Consider the following 19613-nt stretch of genomic DNA (forward strand, 5'->3'; position numbering starts at 1 on the left):
CTCCCATTGGTTCACCCCCCAAGTGGCTGCTACGGCCAGCGTGCTGTGCTGATCTGAAGCCAGGAGCCAGGTGCCTCCTCCTGGTCTCCCATGGGGTGCAGGGCCCAAGCAGTTGGGCCATCCTCCACTGCACTCCCGGGCCACAGCAGAGAGCTGGCCTGGAAGAGGAGCAACCAGGACAGAATCCGGTGCCCATATGGGAGCCAGCACTGCAGGCAGAGGATTAACCAAGTGAGCCATGGCACAGGCCCTGTTTTATTTTTTTAAATACAGATAGAAATGACAGTGGCTCCCACCCCCCTCCAGTGCTGGCAGAAAGGAAGGGAGCAGTAAGAAGTCAAGGGGATGCTGACCAGCAGCAACGCGACCTGGAGCCACGCAGGGCCGGTTGTGTGAGAGGGACCCCAAGAAGCAGACTTGGGAGACAGCTTGGGAAGGCTGAGAGAGGAAATGTTTGCTTTTCCTCTCGATGCTGGAGGAAGCAGGCCCCTGCCAAGAAGAGGCGGGGCTGGGCAGATGCTTGGCTATAAGTCACATTCGTGGTGACCCTTGGAGGGAAAGGCCAGGAAGCAAAGCTGGAGGAAGACGGGGGTCCCCATTGTAGACAACACTCATAGCCAGGTTCAGAAAACTCACCTTTGGGGCAGGCGTCTTTGCCGACCAAGACACCCGTGTACCACATCAGAGGGCCCCGTTCCTGACTCCAGCTTCCCACTAATGCAGACCCTGGGAGGCAGCGGTGATGGCTCCAGCAGCTGAGCCCCTGCCACCCACCTGGGAGACCTGGAGTGAGTTCCCAGCTCCTGGCTTCTGGCCTGCAGCTTTGCCCCCACCCCCGCCAGCCACTGTGGGCATCCGGGGAGAGAACCGGCAGAGGGGAGCTTTGTGTGTTCCTGTCGATCTCTCACTATCTGTGCCAGTGCCTAGAAAGCACACCTCCGAGGCTGTGAGGGGCCTCTGTGCCGGTGGGCGTGGCCTGGGCAGCATCGAAGATGTAGGAAGTTCCAGGCCAGACAGGCACTGCTCAGACCCAGCCAGGCCTGGCCCCCAAGGAGGGGCTCGCTGGTGACAAGGCGGTGTCTACAGGGGACAGCGCCCCTCCCTGGGCCTGGGGGCACCTGCTCCCCAGGCCTCCTTGGGCCCCTCTCAAAGTCCACTGCGCCCAAGCTCGGCTCCCTGGGGGACACAAGGCAGCAGCCAGAAAAGGAATTGGCAGGGGTGGGCCTCAGATGGCCAAGGCTGAGTGTTTGAGAAGAATGGGGGGCAGTGCCAGACGCAGGGGACTCCCATTCACACAGATTCTTTGGGGCATGTCAAGATGGCTCCACTAGGGGTCACCACAGCCCAAGGGTGGATGGTGGGGGAGGGAAGGGGGCTGAGGCAACCTCCCCCCTCCCCTATGACAGCCCTTCCCTAAGCTCTCAGGAACAGTTGTAGAGCCAGTGGTGGGGTGGAGTGTAGACAGATGCCCCTGAGACTGCTGTGTAGCCAAGCGAAACAGCTGGACGTGCGAGTGCCAGCTCACGTGTGTTGGGTGTGTGAGACGTGCCAGCGTGGGTGTGGGTGAACAGCCAGGCACGGCCTTGAGACAAAGCTAGTGGTTCCTATCAGCAGCTTGTGTTCACGTGAACAGGGGTGTGTACGTGGGCCCAGACCGCTGCATGGATATAAGTCACATGTGTCAAAATACAAGAACACAAGACTGCGGTGTACACACAGTGTACATGCAACACGTCTTGTGTCTTAACACGTGGCACGTGTGTTCCTCTGGACATGGATGTGCGTATGCGCCTAGGGGTCTTCAAAAACTCATGAAGATTGCATATAATGAAAAGTCTGTGCCTGGACTTCAAAATTATTTTTGCACCCAAATAAACGTTTAATTTCATTTTTCCACTAATTGTTGGAGGTGTCCATGTGTAGGTGTGTATAAACACACACACACACACATACACACGAGCCTGCTGTGGGTGATGGGGCATGGGAGTGGGTTGATAGCAGTGGGAATGTGTGTGGGGCTCACACGGGTGGCCAAGTGTGCAAGATTGCAGCATTCGTGTGTGGACCGAGTGAGCGTGAGCCCGCGTGTGCCTTAGGAGTGTTTCAGGGCATGGTGTGAAAGGATTTGGGTGTGGGAACAAGCCTGTGTGAGCTTGGGAAAGGAACCGCGTGTGGGGGCTGATGCGTGTGCCCCAGAGCATGTGTGCACACGTGTGTGAATGAGCGAGTGTGTCACAGTCTGTGTCGCTGCTGGGCCCTCTGCGGGCCCGGAGTCCGAGCTGTCCCCGGCTGCGCCCAGCGCACCCCCGAGAGAGAGAAGTGCGGCCAAGGCTCCCACCTGAAGATTGGCCCAGTCCTCAGGTTTCACTCATGACCCTGTGACATCAGCGGCAGCAGCTGTCCCCGCCGGCCCGGCCCCCCAGCCAAGTCCCCCAGAGCTCCAGCCCGGCCCGAGGTGGGCACGGCTCTGCGGACTTGTCAGCCTCTGCTCTGCTCCCATCCGCCAGTGAGTACTGTGCCCCTCCAGCCCGCCTGGGCCGGGCCCCTCAAAGGCAGCCCCTCCCCACGCCCGGGCCGTGCTGGCCCCAACCCCAGCCTGGCTCTGAGGAAGTCGCCACTTGGTTCTGGGCACCTCCTGCCCACACCAGGCTCCACCGCCTGCGCCCGGGGCCCCGCTCAGCCCAGCCGCCCTTGCCAAATCTCCTTGTGCCTTGAGCCCTCTCTCTGCCCCAAACTTGCCTCTCCCTGTCCGTCCTCTGTTTTCTCTGCCCCCACCCCACCCCCCGCTGTCTGTCTGGCCGTCTCTGCCCTCAGCAAGGGTCCTGTCCCTGGTCACAAACAGCTCCGTGGCTAAGGCTCCTCTCCAGACAGGGTGAGCCGAGGGACGGGGACCGGGCTGTGCTGGCTCTGAGAGGAGAGTGAGGAGCCAGCACGGGTCTCAGTGACTGAGCCGGGCCTGCTCAGCTCAGAGGCAGGGGTGCGGGCGGAGAGTGGCGGGAGGCGGGTGGGGGTGGCGGCGGCTCCTTTGCTCGGCTGAAACAGGAGTCTGTGAGATGCCAGCAGAGGACACAGCCCAGCCGCCGCCGTTCTGCCCACCACCCCTCCCCTCCCCCGGCCCACTAGGGCCCGGCTTGGCTCTTTGCTGAAGATGTCCCAAGCTTGAGCTCTGGGAAGGGGAGGGGGCCAGAAGAGCCCACCCCCACCCCCCAGGAAGGGGACAGGGACAGAGTCAGCAAGCTCAGCTTGAAGGGAGGAAAATGGGGCCACAGCACTCAGGGAACCCTGGGGGACTGGAGGGGCAGACCGCAGCCCCCTCCCCCTTCCGGCACAGCAGGGCACAGGGAGCTGGGAGGGCGGTTGGGCCGGCGGTGTGGGTGGCTAGGCCCGGGCAGAGTGGCGGAAGGTGTGTGTGTGGCGCTGTAGGGCTCTGCGGCAGAAAGCGGTGGCTCACCATGCGGCATTGTTCAAAGGACTGGGAAATCCCCGGTCTGAAGAGCTGGAGGGGCCCTGCAGGCTGGGGAAGAATTCCTGTGTGCTCCCATGGGAGACTGGGCCCCTTCCTTCCCCACTAAGTCCAGCCCCCTCTCCCCGCTGCTGGGGCACAGGGTCAGGGCAGCGGGGGAGGCCATGCCAGAGGGCTCCTGAGGCCCCACTGTAAGGAGGGGGCCCCCCAGGTGGGGACCCCAGCATGCCCCTCCCACCCGTGGCACCTGCAGTGGAGGCGGCCTAGTAACAGATCTCCCTCAGCAGACAAGGGGCCTTCGCGGCCCCAGCGTGACCAGACTGGGGAGGGAAGGGGCTGAACTCCAGAGAGGACAGTGAGGTCAGGGGCAAGGTTGTTGTCACTCCTCCATGACCAAGGTTGTGGCCGCGCCAGGGGCTGAGTTAGGCCCAAGGAGCCCCCCATGGTGGCAGAGAGTGGAGTCGGGTGTACAGGCTGGAGGTGGGAGGGGGAGACCTGGTTCTCCCAGGGCCCTCTGGGTTCCTCTGGGGACATCCCCAAGTCCCCTGCCTGTGGCCCCCAACTTCATTATGTGACAGCAGACAGCTGTGCTCACCGTATTCAGAACCTCATCACCTGTGTGAGACGAGATAGCAGCTGGGGTGCCTGGGGGCCTGGGGCACTGCATCCCGCAGGGCACTGGGGCAAAGGTGAGCTGAGCACGAGGGCTTGAAGAGCCCCCAGGCCACATGGGGGGGCAGCCCCTGCCTCTGGGCCTCCATAGCAGCCCCAACCCCCACCATCTTCTCCCCTTGCCTGGGATTTTAGGCGAGTTGGGAGAGTCACAGAGGGTCCTTCCTAGGTGGCCACTGACCCAGCCTGGCCCTGTTTGTCATTTCTGGTTGGAAACCTGCATAGGGTGGGGACTTAAGCCCCAGGGGTCACCTCCCTGAGCGCCAGGGATGGCTGTGTGGGCATTCCTTGCCGGAGCCCCCGACCCAGACTCCGCTCCGTGCCGCGGCCCAGGGAAGCCCCCTGACTTTCATACCGAGAGACAAAACCCCAAGTTAGGTATCGGGGGGCTTCTGAGAAGGGCCCTGCCTCCAGGGGCAACTCTGACCACCAGGGAGAGGAGAAGCGTGGGCAGCATGAGCGGGGGCGGGGGCTCCTCTCTCAGGAGACTCAGGTCCAGGGATCCTGTCACTTACCCGGGACGCACGGCCAGCGAGTGACTGAGGCTGCCCGCCCTTCCCCAAGGAGGAAGCTGACTGGTGCAGGGCTGGGTGGGCGGCAGGTTGCAGAGGCAGCCCTGGGCCGAGCAGGTGCAGGGTCTTTCTGGTGACTCCTGCAGGGACCCCCACATCCACTCCGCGGTGGCAGGGAGAAGCCAGGTCTCCCTGTGACTCCGTGAGAAGGTGCGCCTGGGGCAGGGGGTCCCAGGCTGCCTCCTGCCCCACCTCTACCTCCACCGCCCTGCCCGGCCCTCCGTGTGCACTGGCCCCCATTCTGCCTCATCAGCAGCAGCTATTTTTGTTCCCTGAGTTTTCAGTCAACAGCCCTTGTTGGGGGGATGGGGCCGCAGGAGGAGTGAGGGGCTCAAGCTCTGAAGAGCAGTGTGGGTGGCTGGGGAGCTACCAGGGGCCCCCATGGAGCCCTCTGCCAGCAGCCCTGGCATAGGAGGAGAGGGTGAAACCCCAAGAAGTCACCAGCCCCCACTCTGCTTTTGAACTGGTTTGTAAAACCGGGCGTCGCCACTCACCCCACAGGGCCTAGGAGGACCCAGTCTGGTTTGTTCCTGGGGTGGCCATCTAGCCTCCTGGTTAGGGGCCAGGGTCTCTTTCTGGAGCCCTGAGGCCAAGCCCTCCAAGCCATGCTGGCTGCATAAACTGCATCTGGTGAGCGCCTTCCCTCCTCCGTGCCTCAGTTTCTTCATCTGTCCTACGGGCGGATGGCGACAGAGTCGAGTTTGTTGAATGAGCTCATGGACAAGGAGCTGGCCGGAACAGTGCTGGGTACATGGTCAGCTCTGCCATGCCCAGGCTGTGGCCCTGAATTAAACGGCCCGTGGCGGGGATAAGGGGAGGAGGAGGAGCGTGAGCTCCCTCCAGGGCTGGGGAGGGGGCTGGTACACACACTTTTTTCTCCCTAGGGCGAGGGTCCTTGTATAAAGGGAACTGCAAAGGCCCTGCCCTGAGGGCCTGCTCTTTGCAGGGTTGCTGAGAAGCACAGCAGAGGCCCCAGCTCGCCCCGCTGCCCTTGACTCTCACCCTTCTGGGGACTTGCAAGTTCTTGGTCGGCCTTTGGAAGAGGCTCTCCAAAGAGGAGCTGGCGAGGAAGCAGGCCCGCTGGTGCAGCAAGGTTCTCGGGCCGTAGTTGTCTCCAAGCAGAAGTGCGGCCAGTGGCCTCCCTGCACTTCAGGTTGTAGCCAGAGAGAGGTGACCATGACCTCAGCTCCAGGTGTTTCCGGCTCAGAAGGCTCAAAGCCCAGCCCACTATGATGGTTGGGTGTTGGGGGAGGGGATGGGGAGCTGGGTCAGCCCCAGAACCCTCCAGGCCCCGGTCAGCTTGGAAGAGTCATCTCGCTGGCCTCTTGGAGGACCCTGGTCTGGGAGGGGCGGGGTTTAGAGGCTGCAGAGAGAGGAAGACAGAGGCGGGACCTGTCCTAGGGTGAGACCAGGAGAAGTGGGCAGAGGGAGGGAGGCAGTGCCGTGTGCAGGCTGTGCAGTGGGCTTAATGTGAGTGGAGGAGAGGAGGTGGGCACCCCAGTCTGGGGAGGAGAGCATCGGGGTGTCCTGGTCTTGTTGGGGGGTCACGTCAGGTGCTCCTTAGAAAGATCTGAGCAGAGGGCAGGAAACTCCCTCCCGACCATGGGTGGAACGAATCAGCCTCCCCACGCTTTGGAGCAGCTGGGAAATGACTCATAGAAGTGTGTGTGTGTGTGTGTACACTCATGAGCAGGCTGTCCTGGGGGTTGGAGAGTTGATTGGAGCCAATAAAGACCAAACCTTGGGCCAGTGCTCTGGTGCAGTAGGTTAATCCTCCGCTTGCAGCGCCGGTATCCTATGTGGGCATTGGTTCTAGTCCTGGCTGCTGCTCTTCCGATCCAGCTTTCTGCTATAGCCTGGGAAAGCAGTAGAAGATGGCCCAAGTCCTTGGGTCCCTGTACCCACGTGGGAGACCCAGAAGAAGCTCCTGGCTCCTGGCTTCAGATTGGCTCAGCTCTGGCCCTTGTGGCCATTTGTGGAGTGAACCAGCAGATGGAAGACCTTTCTCTCTGTTTCTCCCTCTCACTATCTATAACTCTATCTCTCAAATAAATAAATACAGTCTTAAAAAAAAAAAACTTGAACCTTGAGGAAGGTTCTCTACCAAACTGTTGACCTGTTACCCCCACCCAGTGTCTGCACAGCTCCCAACAGACAGCCTGGGAGGCCTAAATGCAGTCCCGCCAGGGGCAGGTGCACGTCCACCCCAATCCAGGCCTGTCAGGCACTTGCCCAAGGACTCTGGTCTGCCCTTTTTAAAAAAGACTTACCCATTTATCTGAGAGGCAGGGTTACAGACAGAAGGAGGGAGAGAGAGAGATAAAGGTCTTCCATCTGCTGGTTCACTCCACAAATGGCCGGAGCTGGGCTGATCCGAAGCCAGGAGTCAGGAGCTTCCTCTGGATCTCCCATACAGGTGCAGGGGCCCAAGCACTTGGGCTGTCTTCTACTGCTTTCCCACGCCACAGCAGAGAGCTGGATCAGAAGAGAAGCAACTGGGACATGAACCGACGCTCATATGGGTTGCCAGCGCCTCAGGTAGAGGCTTAGCCTGCTACACCACAGTGCCATCCCCTGCCCTTTTTTAAAAAGAAAGATTAGGGTCAGGTGTTATGGCACAGCTGTTTAAAGTCAACACCATGAGCCACAGTTCCAGTCCCTGCTGCCCAACTTCCCATCCAGCTCCCTGCTAATGTGCCTGGGAAAGCAGCAGAAGATGAGCCAGGCAGTTGGACCCCTGCATCTATGTGGGAGGCCTGAATGGAGTTCCAGGCTCCTGGCTGGAACACAGCTATTTGGGGAGTGAATCAGTGGGATGGAGGATCTCTCTCTGTTTCTTTCCTCTTCTCCCTGTAATTCTGCCTTTCAAATAAGTAAAATAAATCTTTTAAAAATAATTCTTATTGTTTGAGAGGCAGAGAGAGAACAAGAAAATCTCCCATACACTGGTTCATTCCCCAAATGCCCTCAAGCCTAGGCTGGGCCGGGCCAAAGCCAGGAACCTGGAATTCCATTTGGGTTTCCCACATGGGTGTCAGGGTCCCAACCACTTGGGCCATCACCACTGCTACCCAGGGTCTGTATTAATGGGAAACTTGTGTCAGGTACCTGAGCTGGAATCCAACCCAGGCACCCCAGTATGGGACATGGGCATCTTAGATGGCAGCTTAACTGCTAGGCTGCACTCCTGGCCCTGGCCTATCCCCTGAAGAAGACGGACAGTGAGGGCAGAGCCTGCCCAGGGGGCCACCTGTGCCCGAAAGGGTCGGAGGGAGGCTGTGTTCATGGCACATGGGCTTGGCATGAGCAAGATCAGCCTTCACGTGCTAGCTGTGCTGTGCATTTACTGGGATGATAAACGTGCAGCTCTTGGGATGGCACCTGGCACGCTGTGAGTGCTTTTTCAACAAGAGGTATTTCTTAAGCCTCCACCACGTGGGCTGGCACACATCAGTATGGCGGGCAAATGCGTGGAGATTCGGGATCCAGAGCAATCAGCCTCCCCCACCCCCCCCCCCCCCCCCCCCGCCACCAGAAGACTCTCCTAAGCTGCCTGGAATGCCAAGTCCTGAGAAATTCCTTTGACTGAAGGCTCAGACTTGGGATGGGAAACCCACCCTAGGGCTTTGCTCGTGGGAGAAAAGTCTCCCAGGGGAGCAGGCAGGGGGCACAGTCACAGTGTGCAAAACCCAAACACGCCCTATCTGTGGGTTTCTGTTTCACCAGGCCTCCAAACAGCCAGAAGCTCTCTGGAGAGAGGGCAAGGGTCAGGCTGGGGAGAGGAGGCAGACCGATGGGATGGGTGGGGGAGGGCACCCGTGTTCTTGGAGAGCCGTTGGAGGCTGGCAGGGGATGGGGGTTTTTGTGGAAGGAGGGGCTGCCAAGATTCTGAACAGGAAGTCAACTTTGCTATACAGTAAGTGTGAAATAACTGTGGCCACCACTCTTACTCAGCTCTTGGGTAGAACAAAGTATCAGGCTGATTGGAAAAAGGAGAATTGTTCTGACCAGTTAGCTGCACTTGGGAAATGCGGTCAGCATCAGCCCACCCCTTACCCAGAAGTCCGCTCTGTGACCCCAGTTGGTTGCTAGAATTCCCGGGATCCTGAGTGTCCGGAGGTTTCCGCTCCAGGCTCCAGGCTGCGCTCCAAGGCCTCTTGGAACAGATTTCCTTGCAGAGTGTTGGGCCAGGAGGGGAGGGCCACCCGGGGTGACTTCCTCCAGGTCCTGGACAGCCAAGGCCATTCTTCCTCCTCTCCAGGGTCTGGCAGAGAAGCCACACAGTGACCCCTCCCCTCCTCACCCCCAGCCTGCCCCAGCTGAGAAAAAGCCGTGACTCGACACTGACAGCAGGGAGACACGGACTCTGATTTGCACTCTTGGAGCTGGGCCACAGTGGGGAGCCTGGAATTTGGGAAGAAGGCCACCTGCATACCCAGAGCAGTCCTTTGCCGGGACAGAAAAGTTCTGAGCCTGAGCCTGAGCCCCCTCTGCAGCTGAAGCTTAAGGAGGGGGTCTCCACTGGCCACCTACAGTTTGAAGTAATTTTGCTCCCAATCCACAGAGACACAAATTAGCCTGACCTGGTGGCTGACCAGAAACTTTATGCTAGAGACAAAGGGCACGCTTGGTTGGCAAGAGCAGTGTGGCTGGGGCCTACATAGGCCAGCAAGCTGCCCGCCTTCTCTGTGTCTGCAGGGCTGTGCCCTGGAATGAATGGGGGAGGCAGGGGGGACAGCGCACATCACTGGCCAGCTTTCAGGAGAGCGTCGTATCCCAGGCTGGCAAGGGCATTGCTGAGACCACTTGGGGGATTTCAGGCTGATGTAGTGCACTCGGGGGGTTTCTGGGTGACTGAACCTCCCTAAAAGCATAGGTGTCCCCGGAGAGAAGGTTCTAGAAGCATATGGCAAGGGAGGTGGGGAGAGGTCTCTGTCGGGAGCCTCGCCTGGTCAATAATTTGGGACAATCAGGAACACAGACACCAACTGTGAGGGATGGCCTAGGACTGAGGGAAAACCAGAGAACAGGTGGAAATGAAGTGGAGGTAAAAATCCTGGCCCTGGATTTGTGGCAGCCCTGCACCCTGCAACTCTGTTGTAACCATGACTTCCAAGAGACTTTTGTCAAGTTTAAAAAGTTTGTATGCAAACCGCCATGTTATCTGCACACAAAGCTTAATTTCTTCCCTCCGAATCAGTGCACCTTTTTATTGCCTTTTCTTGTCTTATTGCATTAGCTAGAAGTTCCATCCCGTATTGAAAAGGCATGATGCAAAGCCGGCGCCGGCACACTGCGTTCTAGTCCCGGTCGGGGAGCTGGATTCTGTCCCGATTGCCCCTCTTCCAGGCCAGCTCTCTGCTGTGGCCCAGGAGTGCAGTGGAGGATGGCCCAAGTGCTTGGGCCCTGCACCCCATGGGAGACCAGGATAAGCACCTGGCTCCTGCCTTCGGATCAGCGCGGTGCGACGGCCATTGGAGGGTGAACCAATGGCAAAGGAAGACCTTTCTCTCTGTCTCTCTCTCTCACTGTCCACTCTGCCTGTCAAAGGAAAGGAAAGGAAAGGAAAGGAAAGGAAAGGAAAGGAAAGGATGCAAAGCGACAGCCTCACCTTGCTCCTGACCTCAGTGGGAGAGCTTGTGGTTGCTCATCAATAAGAGGGCTTTCAGAAAATGTTCTTTATCTCCCTGAGGAATTTCTCTCCATACCTAGATTGCTAAGGACTTTTTTTTGTTTTTTGTTTTTTGACAGGCAGAGTGGACAGTGAGAGAGAGACAGAGAGAAAGGTCTTCCTTTTGCCGTTGGTTCACCCTCCAATGGCCGCCACGGCTGGTGCGCTGCGGCCAGCGCACCGCGCTGATCCGATGGCAGGAGCCAGGTGCTTATCCTGGTCTCCCATGGGGTGCAGGGCCCAAGCACCTGGGCCATCCTCCACTGCACTCCCTGGCCACAGCAGAGAGCTGGCCTGGAAGAGGGGCAACCAGGACAGACTCCGGCACCCCGACCAGGACTAGAACCTGGGTTGCTGGCGCCGCAGGCGGAGGATTAGCCTAGTGAGCCGCGGCGCTGGCCAGATTGCTGAGGACTTTTTAAAAATCATGAATGAGCATAGATTTTTATGAGATGCCTTTTATGCTTCTATTGATAGGATCATGCAATCTTTCTACTTTATGGGTTACATTAATTGATTTTGAGATGTTGAGCCTGTCTTGCATACCTGAGGGAAATCCCATTTGGTGGTGGTGCCTAATTATTTTTTTTAAAGATTTATTTATGTATTTGAAAAGTAGAGTTACAGAGAGGCAGAGAGAGAGAGAGAGAGAGAGAGAGAGAGGTCTTCCATCCACTGGTTCACTCCCCAAATGGCTGCAACGGCCAGAGCCAGGCCAATCCAAAGCCAGGAGCCAGGAGCTTCTTCTGGATTTCCCATGTGGGTGCAGGGGCCCAAGCACTTGGGCCATCTTCTACTGATTTCCCAGGCCACAGCAGAGAGCTGGATCAGAAGTGGGGTAGCCAGGACTTGGACCGGCACCCATATGGGATGCCAGCAAGTACTTAGCCCACTATGCCACAGCACCGGACCCAATACCTAATTATTTCTATACATTGCCCTGTATTCGATTTGCCAATATTCTGTTGAGGTGCCTGTGAATTAATCAAGAGAAAAATCAACTGCACGGCTTCTAGGCCAGGGAAACATCTCATTATATCACAGTTCATGGGGCAAGAGCCAGGGGTGACTGCAGACCCCATGTGTGGTCGGGTGGCTGAGGAAGCAGTGCCACGTTGGGATGAGTGAGCACCCAGGGGTCCAGGCCAGGGAGAAAGGCTCTGGACATCTGGAGTTGGGTATTCCAATCTGGCTGCCCAGGGAGAGACAGTGCTGGGCGTGACCTGGTCCAGCTCCACAGAAGAGCAGCCTCGCCCTCCAGCATCCTCACCCTAGGCTCCCTGCCTGCAGACAGCTGGTCCCAGCCTGGCTCGCCCCTCCCCGCCCTCTTCCCTCCCTCCCTCACCACCCCCAGGCCCCAGGACGGCTGACTTCACCCACTACTTCTGCCCAAACCTGTGTTTGGGTGGAGGTTCCCACAGGACTCTTCAGCGTCCAGATGGGCTGTGGAGGTGGCTCCTGAGAGCTGGGTTTGCGTTTTGGCTGGGTCTCTCATTTCTCACTCTAAATTTATCTTACACGCTTCCCTATTTACTGCCTGCCTCCTCTCTCTGGAATGCAAGCTTGGTGAGGACAGGGACTTACCACGGCTGTGGTCCACCCTGGCACCCAGGCCAGAACTCAGCACATAGCAGGTGCTCAGAAAACATTTGTTGAATGAATAAATTGGGGTGGGGGGAGTTGCTGTCCCTCCCTGGGCTTCAGTTTCTACATCTGTGAAACGAGGGCGCTGGATGCATTGCTCTCTCAGGTCCTTGAGACTCCAGCATTCTCCAAGTCACTGGCAGGAGGTTGCCTGGAGCCCCCAGACCCCCAGCTGCCACTCTTCAGGTGGGGGCAGAGCTGGTAGAAGGAGACATGGAGCTGTCATCTCGGCTCCCTTTACTCCTCCTGATTGTGGCCCAGAGGACCCCATGAAGCTGCCAGCACGCCACCCCCTTTGTACGATGGAACACTGTGCTTTGCTGCCCGGAAGTCACTGTCCATACAGCCTGTTCCTCCGCTGAGACAGCACAGCGCGCCCCAACTGTTCTGGACACGTGAGCAGGGTAGGCGGAAGGAACAAACATGCTGGCCAATCCCAGCCCCACTCCGACCCCCAACCACACCCTGTGAGGGGCCCTCCAAGGCTGCACGAGGAGGTCCAGACCCCCGAGCCTGGCACTGAGCCCCTCGACAGCTCCTGGGCTCCACAGGAGTGGCTTCTTGTCTTCACTCTGACGTTCCTTCTCTCTGGGACGTCCTCTCTTCCATGCCCCTGGGTTTCTAACTCATCGCTTGACACCCAGCTGAAAAGCCACAGTTTCTTCCCCCTGTTTGGAAGCATCAGCCGACAGCATCCTCAGCTCCCCCTCGAGAGCCGGCATGGCCTCCTCCTCACAGCTCCGTCGCACATGGCCGCATCCCCCTTCCCCCAGACCGTGAGCCCTCTGTGGGCAGCACACCTGCTGTGCGTCTTTGTGCGCTACTCCCAGCTGGCTCAGCTTCTGCCGCGGGTGCAGGGTGGATGGATGGGTAGATGGATGACTGGGTGGGGAATAGATGAAACATATCGGAATCCACTGGATCCCTGGGAAGGTCTGTATCCAAGACCACACCCATGCATTCTACAAACCTTACCGAGTGCACAGTACCGGGACTGGCTGTAGCAACCCAGACATGGTCACTGCCCGCTTGGTGTTTCAGTGTGGTGGGGGAGACAAATAAATTAGACAAGTAAACAGGTAATCATAAATTAAGGTAAAGGACAGTCTCTGGCGGTGGGGACATCTGAGCTCAGACCAGGGAGGTGAGAAGGAGCCGCCACGGGAAGAGGAGGAAGACGAGCTCCAGGGAGAGCAAGGAGCTGGTACGAGTCTGGAGGGCCCAAAGGCAGGAACAAGCCCAGCGGCCGAGGATCTGGAAGGGGACCAGAGCAGAGTGACAAGGGGGACAGGTCAGGAGACAGCAGTGGGGAGGTAGGCAGGGGCTGGCTCGCTAGGGCTTGTAGGCCATCATAGAAAGTTCAGGTTTTATTCGAAGTGAATCAGGAAATCGCCGAGGAATTTTACCAGGCGAAACAATATGTGATCTTTGTTTTTAGAAAGATCTGTGGCTCGTGCCCGCTTTGGCTGCACATGCACTAAAATTGGACCAATTCAGAGACGATTAGCACGGTGCCTGTGCAAGCATGGGACCCACATCCATGAAGAGTTCCGTGTTTCACTCTCCTCTGCCCATGTGCGTGGGTGGACAAACCAGGGCTCCGAGAAGTGAGGGTCCTCTGGCGTCAGACTCACCCCTAATTCTTGCTTAGAAAAAGAAGATCCGCGGCTATTTTATGGACCTGACCTGGCCGGGACTGCTGCAGGAAGTGGTTGTGGAACAAGGGAGATGGAAAAAAGGAGGCGTCTAGGTGCATTTTGGAAGTGGTATTAATGGGACTTTGGAATGGCTGGATATAGAAGGTGAGGGGAAGAGATCCCTCAATTTTTCACCTGAGCAGCTGGATGGGTTCTGCCACGCCCTGGGTTGAGGAACACGGGTGGGACAGCGGGAGAGGACGAAGATTTTAGTGCAGCTGGGGTGCCGCTTGGCTGCCTGGGAGGCAGCTGAACGGGTCCGTCTCGGGTTCAAAGGAAACGTTCATCATGTTCCTTCGACATTAGCCACAGTCAGACACTGGTTGAGTCTTGAGAGATGCTAGGGGCTGGGGGAGGAAGAGGGAAAAACAAAGGAGATCAAGGAGCCCCGTGAGGGGTGGTGGAAGGGAAGCCATGGACGTGGTGCCGGGGAGGCCGGGAGCGGCGTGGTTCCAGAGGGGGGCTGCGGCCAACTGCGAGAGTGAGGAGGTGAAGACAGAAACGCGCTCGCTGGAGCTGGCAGCTGAGGGTGTCAGTGACTTGACAGAAGCCATTTCAAGGCGTGCGGGAAATGCTTGAAGAGTGAACAGAAAGGTAAGGAGATGGAGACAGCTGGCGAAGGCGCTTGCCAAGGAGCGCTCCCGGGCCGAGGAGCAGAGAGTAGGGCAGTGGATGAAGGGCAGGGTGCGGTGTGGTCGGCACCGGCGTGGTTTTCAAGATGGGAGATGCTGGAGCCTGCTCACGGGTGGGAAGCGGTTGGCGGGCGGTAGACAGGACAGCTGGTGATGAGGTCCTGGGGAAGCAAGAGGGGTCGCGGCCTGGGCCCGCGGAGGAGACTGGCCTTTGGTTAGCAGGGCTACCCTGTCACAGCAAGTTGGGTGAAGAGAGGCGGTGTTGCGGCAGTGGGGTGAGCCCCTGCTCATGATGCCAGTATCCCGCGGCACAGTGCCAGTTTGAAGCCTGGCTGTCCACGTGCAATGCAGCTTCCTGCTAACATGCCTGGTGAGGTAGTGGAGGACGCGCCTGCACCCGTGTGGGAGACCAGGATGCGGTTCCTGGTTCTTCATGGTGGCAGGCGCGGGTCTGACTACTGTGGGCATTTGGGGAGTGAACCAGTGGGTGGGAGGTCACTCTTTCCCTCTCGCTCTGAAATTGTGCCTTTCAAATAAACATGTAAATCTTTAAAAAAAAAAAAAAGATGGAGGAAGCGGGGGACGGGGAGGACGGTAGAGATGGTTCTGTGGATTTGACAGCATAGACACAGCCTACTTTCTCAGGGATCTGACCTTGTAGACACAGCCTACTCTCAGGGATCTGATAGTGTAGACATAGCCTACTCTCAGGGATCTGACCGTGTAGACACAGCCTGCTCTCAGGGATCTGACCGTGTAGACACAGCCTGCTCTCAGGGATCTGACCGTGTAGACACAGCCTACTCTCAGGGATCTGACCGTGTAGACACAGCCTGCTCTCTCAGTGAGGACGTGGCAGGGGCATCTCCTGGGAGTAGCACGCAGAGAGCACCAAGGTTTGAGGAAAGACGAGGAGCACGGAGCGGTGGCTCTCAAACGTGAGCCTGTCAGAAAGATCTGTGCTTGTAGACTTGTAGGACTAAGAAGGATTGACAGCAAACCCACAGACTGCAGCCAGGAGTCCAACCTGATTACAGCCTGGTTGTGTCTTTTTGTCCAGTAGCTCAGGGATGACTCAGAGAAAACAGCCAGGCACGTGCAGGTTAGGGTTGCCCTGGATGAGTATAGGGAAGGAAGGAAGGGGAGGGAGAGAGAGAGAGGGGGAGAGAGCGAGCGAGCGAGCATGCGCCTGTAATGGAGGGTGCTAGTGAGGGAGGGATTGCAATGATGGACCTTGTCACTGAGGCTGGAAGAGTCAGCAAGTGACACTGGATGTGCGCTGGTAGAAAAGGAGAAAGTACAGGGTCAGAGACGGAGCCCAGGGGTCACAGCACCGTGCACTTGAGCCGTGAGCTAAGAAGGAGGTCGGGGAGCAGGGAGAGCTTGAAGCGGTGACATTGGAGGAGACGGGACTTCTGGCTGTGATTCGGGATGAGGACGTGCTGAAAGGAGAAAGGGCTGAGTGGCGTGTCCCTCCCGTTCACTCAGCCATCTAGGCAGGCGATAAACTTGTATTAAGCAGTGGGCATGCTGGTGGCACAGATGAGGAGAATACCAAGGAGGGCTTCCTGGAGGGAGTGGTTCTCCTGTAGGCTGATTCTGGAGGAATGGACTGGAGCTCTCCAGGAAGACAGACAGGACCAGTGCTCCAGGCGTGGGGAGGGGATGAGAAACAGCTCGGCCCACTTGTGAACATGGAGCTGGTGTGGCCAGAGGGTGTGCGCATGTGGAGAAGGGGTAGGTGGCCAGGTAGGGGCGATATCTGCAAGGAGCCGGAGGGAGGAGCTTGCACTGACTTGGAAGCCGTTGAAAGATTTAAGGGGAGTGTGGTTGCGTCAGTGTTGTGGCTTGAGAACCCTAGGTGGTGGCTGTTTGAATGGAGGAGGGGGGTGCCGGCAAGCACATGGCCACTCCTGGGTGTGGCGACAAGCGGATGTGGGCATGTGGGAGGGGTAGTGACGGCGCAACTGTGAGGGGCTGTGTGAGGCGGCTTCAGGCTAGGCATGCGGGTGTGGTGCACTCGTGTGTGCGTGTGTGTGCACTCACGTGTGTGCATGTGTGTGTGTGCACAGTGGGGCCACTGAGCAGCTGAGGGACAGGGTGGGCAGGAATGAGCAGAGTCACTGCCTGGAAACACGATTCCCCGGGGCCTGGCAGGAGCAGCTGGGGAGCTGGCAGCAGGGGCGTGGCCAGCTCTGCCCAATGGCTTCGGCCTCTGTCTGTTGACCAAGGCTGAGAAGTGTCCGTGCTGGCCAGGGCAGGGCACCGCCGTGGCGTCTGGGCCTGCTCTGAGAGAGCTGCCCCTGGGGTCGACCTGGGTGTCTCTGGGGTCTGCCCCTATGGGCCCTGCAATGGCTGTGCCTGCCTGGGCTGTGGTGGTCTCCCCGTGCCTGCCTGGGCTGTGATCTTCCCTGAAAACAGGTTCAGGAGGGCTGGGCAGAAGGAGAGAGGGGCTTGGAGACACCTACACGGTGCTCACAGCCTCAAAGCCTCCCGGAGGTGCCTCTGTCCCCCATCAGGTCCCTGCATGGACCACAGCCACGGACAGACAGACAATGGAGAGCTGGCCCTGCCTCAGATGTTGGAATGGGCCATCTTGTCCCCAGGACCTTCCCTGTGCCTCCTCTCCTTCCGCATTGACATCTGTAACTCTCCTCTCCTTTCCCCATCCATCACCCTCCTGATCCCAGCCCCCCTGCCTGCCCAGAGGGTGAGATCCCATGAGGCCATGGGAGGGAGCTGTTAGGACCTCTTAGGACCCAGAGCCCTTCCTTCTTCCTTCTCCCAGCACAACCAGGCACCCAAAAGACCAGGAAAAGAAACAGCACACCCCCACATCTTCCTTTTCCCTTCCCTCCAGGCCAGGGATGCAGAGAAACCACATTCTTCCTTCTGCTGCCCCTGGCAGACATCACTAATCAATCACAGCAGTCTCTTTGCCCTGAGTCAGGCTGCAGCAGCACAGGTAGCCGATGTCAGCTGATCCACATGGCCGTCAAGATAAAATCCATCTTCTAGTTGTGCTTTAAGCCGGTCTCAACAGGCCCCTCACCCCAGCCCGTCTTGAAGGCTCACGGGTACAGGTAGCTGTGATGTTCTGTGTCCCTGTAGGTTGAAGCCACACTGTTCCCGGAACCCTGGGCCAGGAGGTGTTTGAAGGCCCCAAGTCCCTGAGGCCAGGAGGATCTGCTCGGTTTGCTTTTGATCCTGAGGGAGGCACACCCCACTGCCAGGCAGAGTGTGGGGTGGTGCCCGGGGCTCGGGGGTGATGGTCTGTGCCCGACACCTGTGCCGCAGCAGCAGCAGCAGCCGAACCTCACAGGCACCGCTCCCGGTTCTCACAGGGCCTGCACACCCCCCTCCGCGGCCCAGCCCCTGGCCAGGCAGGAGGTAAGGAGTGGACAGCAGGCCCAGCGCTGGGTGGCTGCCCTGCACCCCAGGGCCCCGGCCACCTGCCACCCTCCAGGCCCCTGAGCCCAGGATGCGAGGATGGCCAGTTCATCTCTGCCCACCGTGGTGCCTCTGGGCCCCGAGTGCCTGCGGCCCTTCACCCGGGAGTCCCTGGCGGCCATAGAGCGGCGGGCGGTGGAGGAGGAGGCCCGGCAGCAGCGGAACAAACAGATGGAGGTGGAGGAGCCGGAGCGGAAGCCACGCAGCGACCTGGAGGCCGGCAAGAACCTGCCCCTCATCTACGGGGACCCCCCGCCCACGGTCATCGGCATCCCCCTGGAAGACCTGGACCCCTACTACAGTGACAAGAAGGTCAGGCCCGGGAGGGCTCCGTCCGCCTGTCTCTCACCCACTGTCCGTCTGTCCCCCGGCCTCACAGCCTCTCTCCCCGCCTCAGACCTTCATCGTCCTCAACAAGGGCAAGGCCATCTTCCGCTTCTCGGCCACGCCCGCCCTCTACATGCTGAGCCCCTTCAACATCGTCCGGCGCTGCGCCATCAAGGTGCTCATTCACTCATATCCTACCCTCGTGGGAGAGGCAGGGAAGGGAGGGGGGATGGGGTGCTCTGGGCCCGGGGACCCTCTGCCCTCCTCCCCTTCCCACCTGCTCCCTCACTTTCCTTGACCCTCCCACGCTGTTCAGCATGTTCATCATGATCACCATTCTGACCAACTGCGTGTTCATGACCATGAGTAACCCGCCCGCCTGGTCCAAGAACGTGGAGTGAGTCTCCCCCTCCCCAGGCCCCCAGCCCGGGGTGGGGGTGCCTCTGAGATGCTCGCAATGAATGCTCTGTCTTCCGGCGGGACATACACCGTCGCAGGGACCCTCACCAACACCTTAAGACCCCTGCCCCCCCGGTGGGAGGTGGACCTCACTAACAGCCTTGCCAATATCTCAGCCCTCTGGTGGCTGGTTCACTCTCACAGCCCCTCACTCCTCTGAGGTCTGCCATTGTCACACACGCACACAGCCCTGGCCCTGGCTGGCTCTCCCCCTGCCAGGTACACCTTCACCGGGATCTACACCTTCGAGTCCCTCATCAAGATGCTGGCCCGAGGCTTCTGCATCGATGACTTCACATTCCTCCGGGACCCCTGGAACTGGCTGGACTTCAGCGTCATCACGATGGCGTAAGCAGGGGCCTGAGGCTGGGGTCGGGGAGGGGAGGGGAGAGGAGGGGCTGGCCAACTGGGCTGACCCTCTCAGAGGGGCCTTCGAGATGTGGAGGGTAGACGAGGCGGGAGGGGCGCCCAGGTCAGTTGTGCAGATAGTGAACTGTGCAACTGTAGGAGCTGCTGTTCCCAGGGCCCGGCTCGGAGCCTCTCTGTGTTGCATGGAGAACCACAGCAGGCAGCCTGAGCCATGTCCTGTAGGCCCTCACCTATCTGGGCAGCGCCATCCTGGCCACCCCCACTCCCCAGCAGCAAAGCTCTGTCACTCTACTTCCCAACTCTGGGGCTCCCCTAGGAACTGTAGGGGTGTAAGACCTGCCCCAGTCCCCCATGGTGACCCCAACTGCAAGGACTCCTTGAGAATCCTCACTGTGGGCCTGGGGGAGCCCCAATTTCAGCCCTCCCATCTCCCCTGGCTCTGACACAGCCCTCCCCCCAACCCCGCCCCAGGTACCTGACGGAGTTCGTGGACTTGGGCAACATCTCAGCCCTGAGGACTTTCCGGGTGCTGCGGGCCCTGAAAACCATCACGGTCATCCCAGGTACTGGGGTGACACAGGGACCCTCTGCCTGGACCAACAGACCTGCCCCTTGCTCACACCTGGAACCTAGCACTCGAGTTCCAGGAGCCTGCGC

The 19613-nt window shown here is 59.0% G+C and overlaps 1 protein-coding gene and 1 non-coding gene across 2 annotated transcripts in view; both read left to right on the top strand.

Moving 5' to 3' along the window:
* The first annotated feature begins 2401 nt into the window (after positions 1–2401).
* The window catches only part of SCN4A (sodium voltage-gated channel alpha subunit 4), a 42915-nt gene continuing 25703 nt past the window's right edge, over positions 2402–19613 (top strand). Inside the window, exons 1-6 of the mRNA XM_002719480.5 lie at positions 2402–2506; positions 17463–18113; positions 18199–18317; positions 18436–18525; positions 18807–18935; positions 19428–19519. Coding sequence (XP_002719526.3) covers positions 17841–18113; positions 18199–18317; positions 18436–18525; positions 18807–18935; positions 19428–19519 — 703 coding nt within the window. The 5' untranslated portion in view covers positions 2402–2506; positions 17463–17840. The remainder of the gene's footprint in view (positions 2507–17462; positions 18114–18198; positions 18318–18435; positions 18526–18806; positions 18936–19427; positions 19520–19613) is intronic.
* Positions 13476–13582, top strand: LOC127484512 (U6 spliceosomal RNA). Its single transcript, XR_007911573.1, has one exon. It is a non-coding gene; the product is annotated as a U6 spliceosomal RNA (small nuclear RNA).

The sequence above is a fragment of the Oryctolagus cuniculus genome, chromosome 17 (assembly GCF_964237555.1).
Source record: "Oryctolagus cuniculus chromosome 17, mOryCun1.1, whole genome shotgun sequence".
Classification (NCBI taxonomy): domain Eukaryota; kingdom Metazoa; phylum Chordata; class Mammalia; order Lagomorpha; family Leporidae; genus Oryctolagus; species Oryctolagus cuniculus.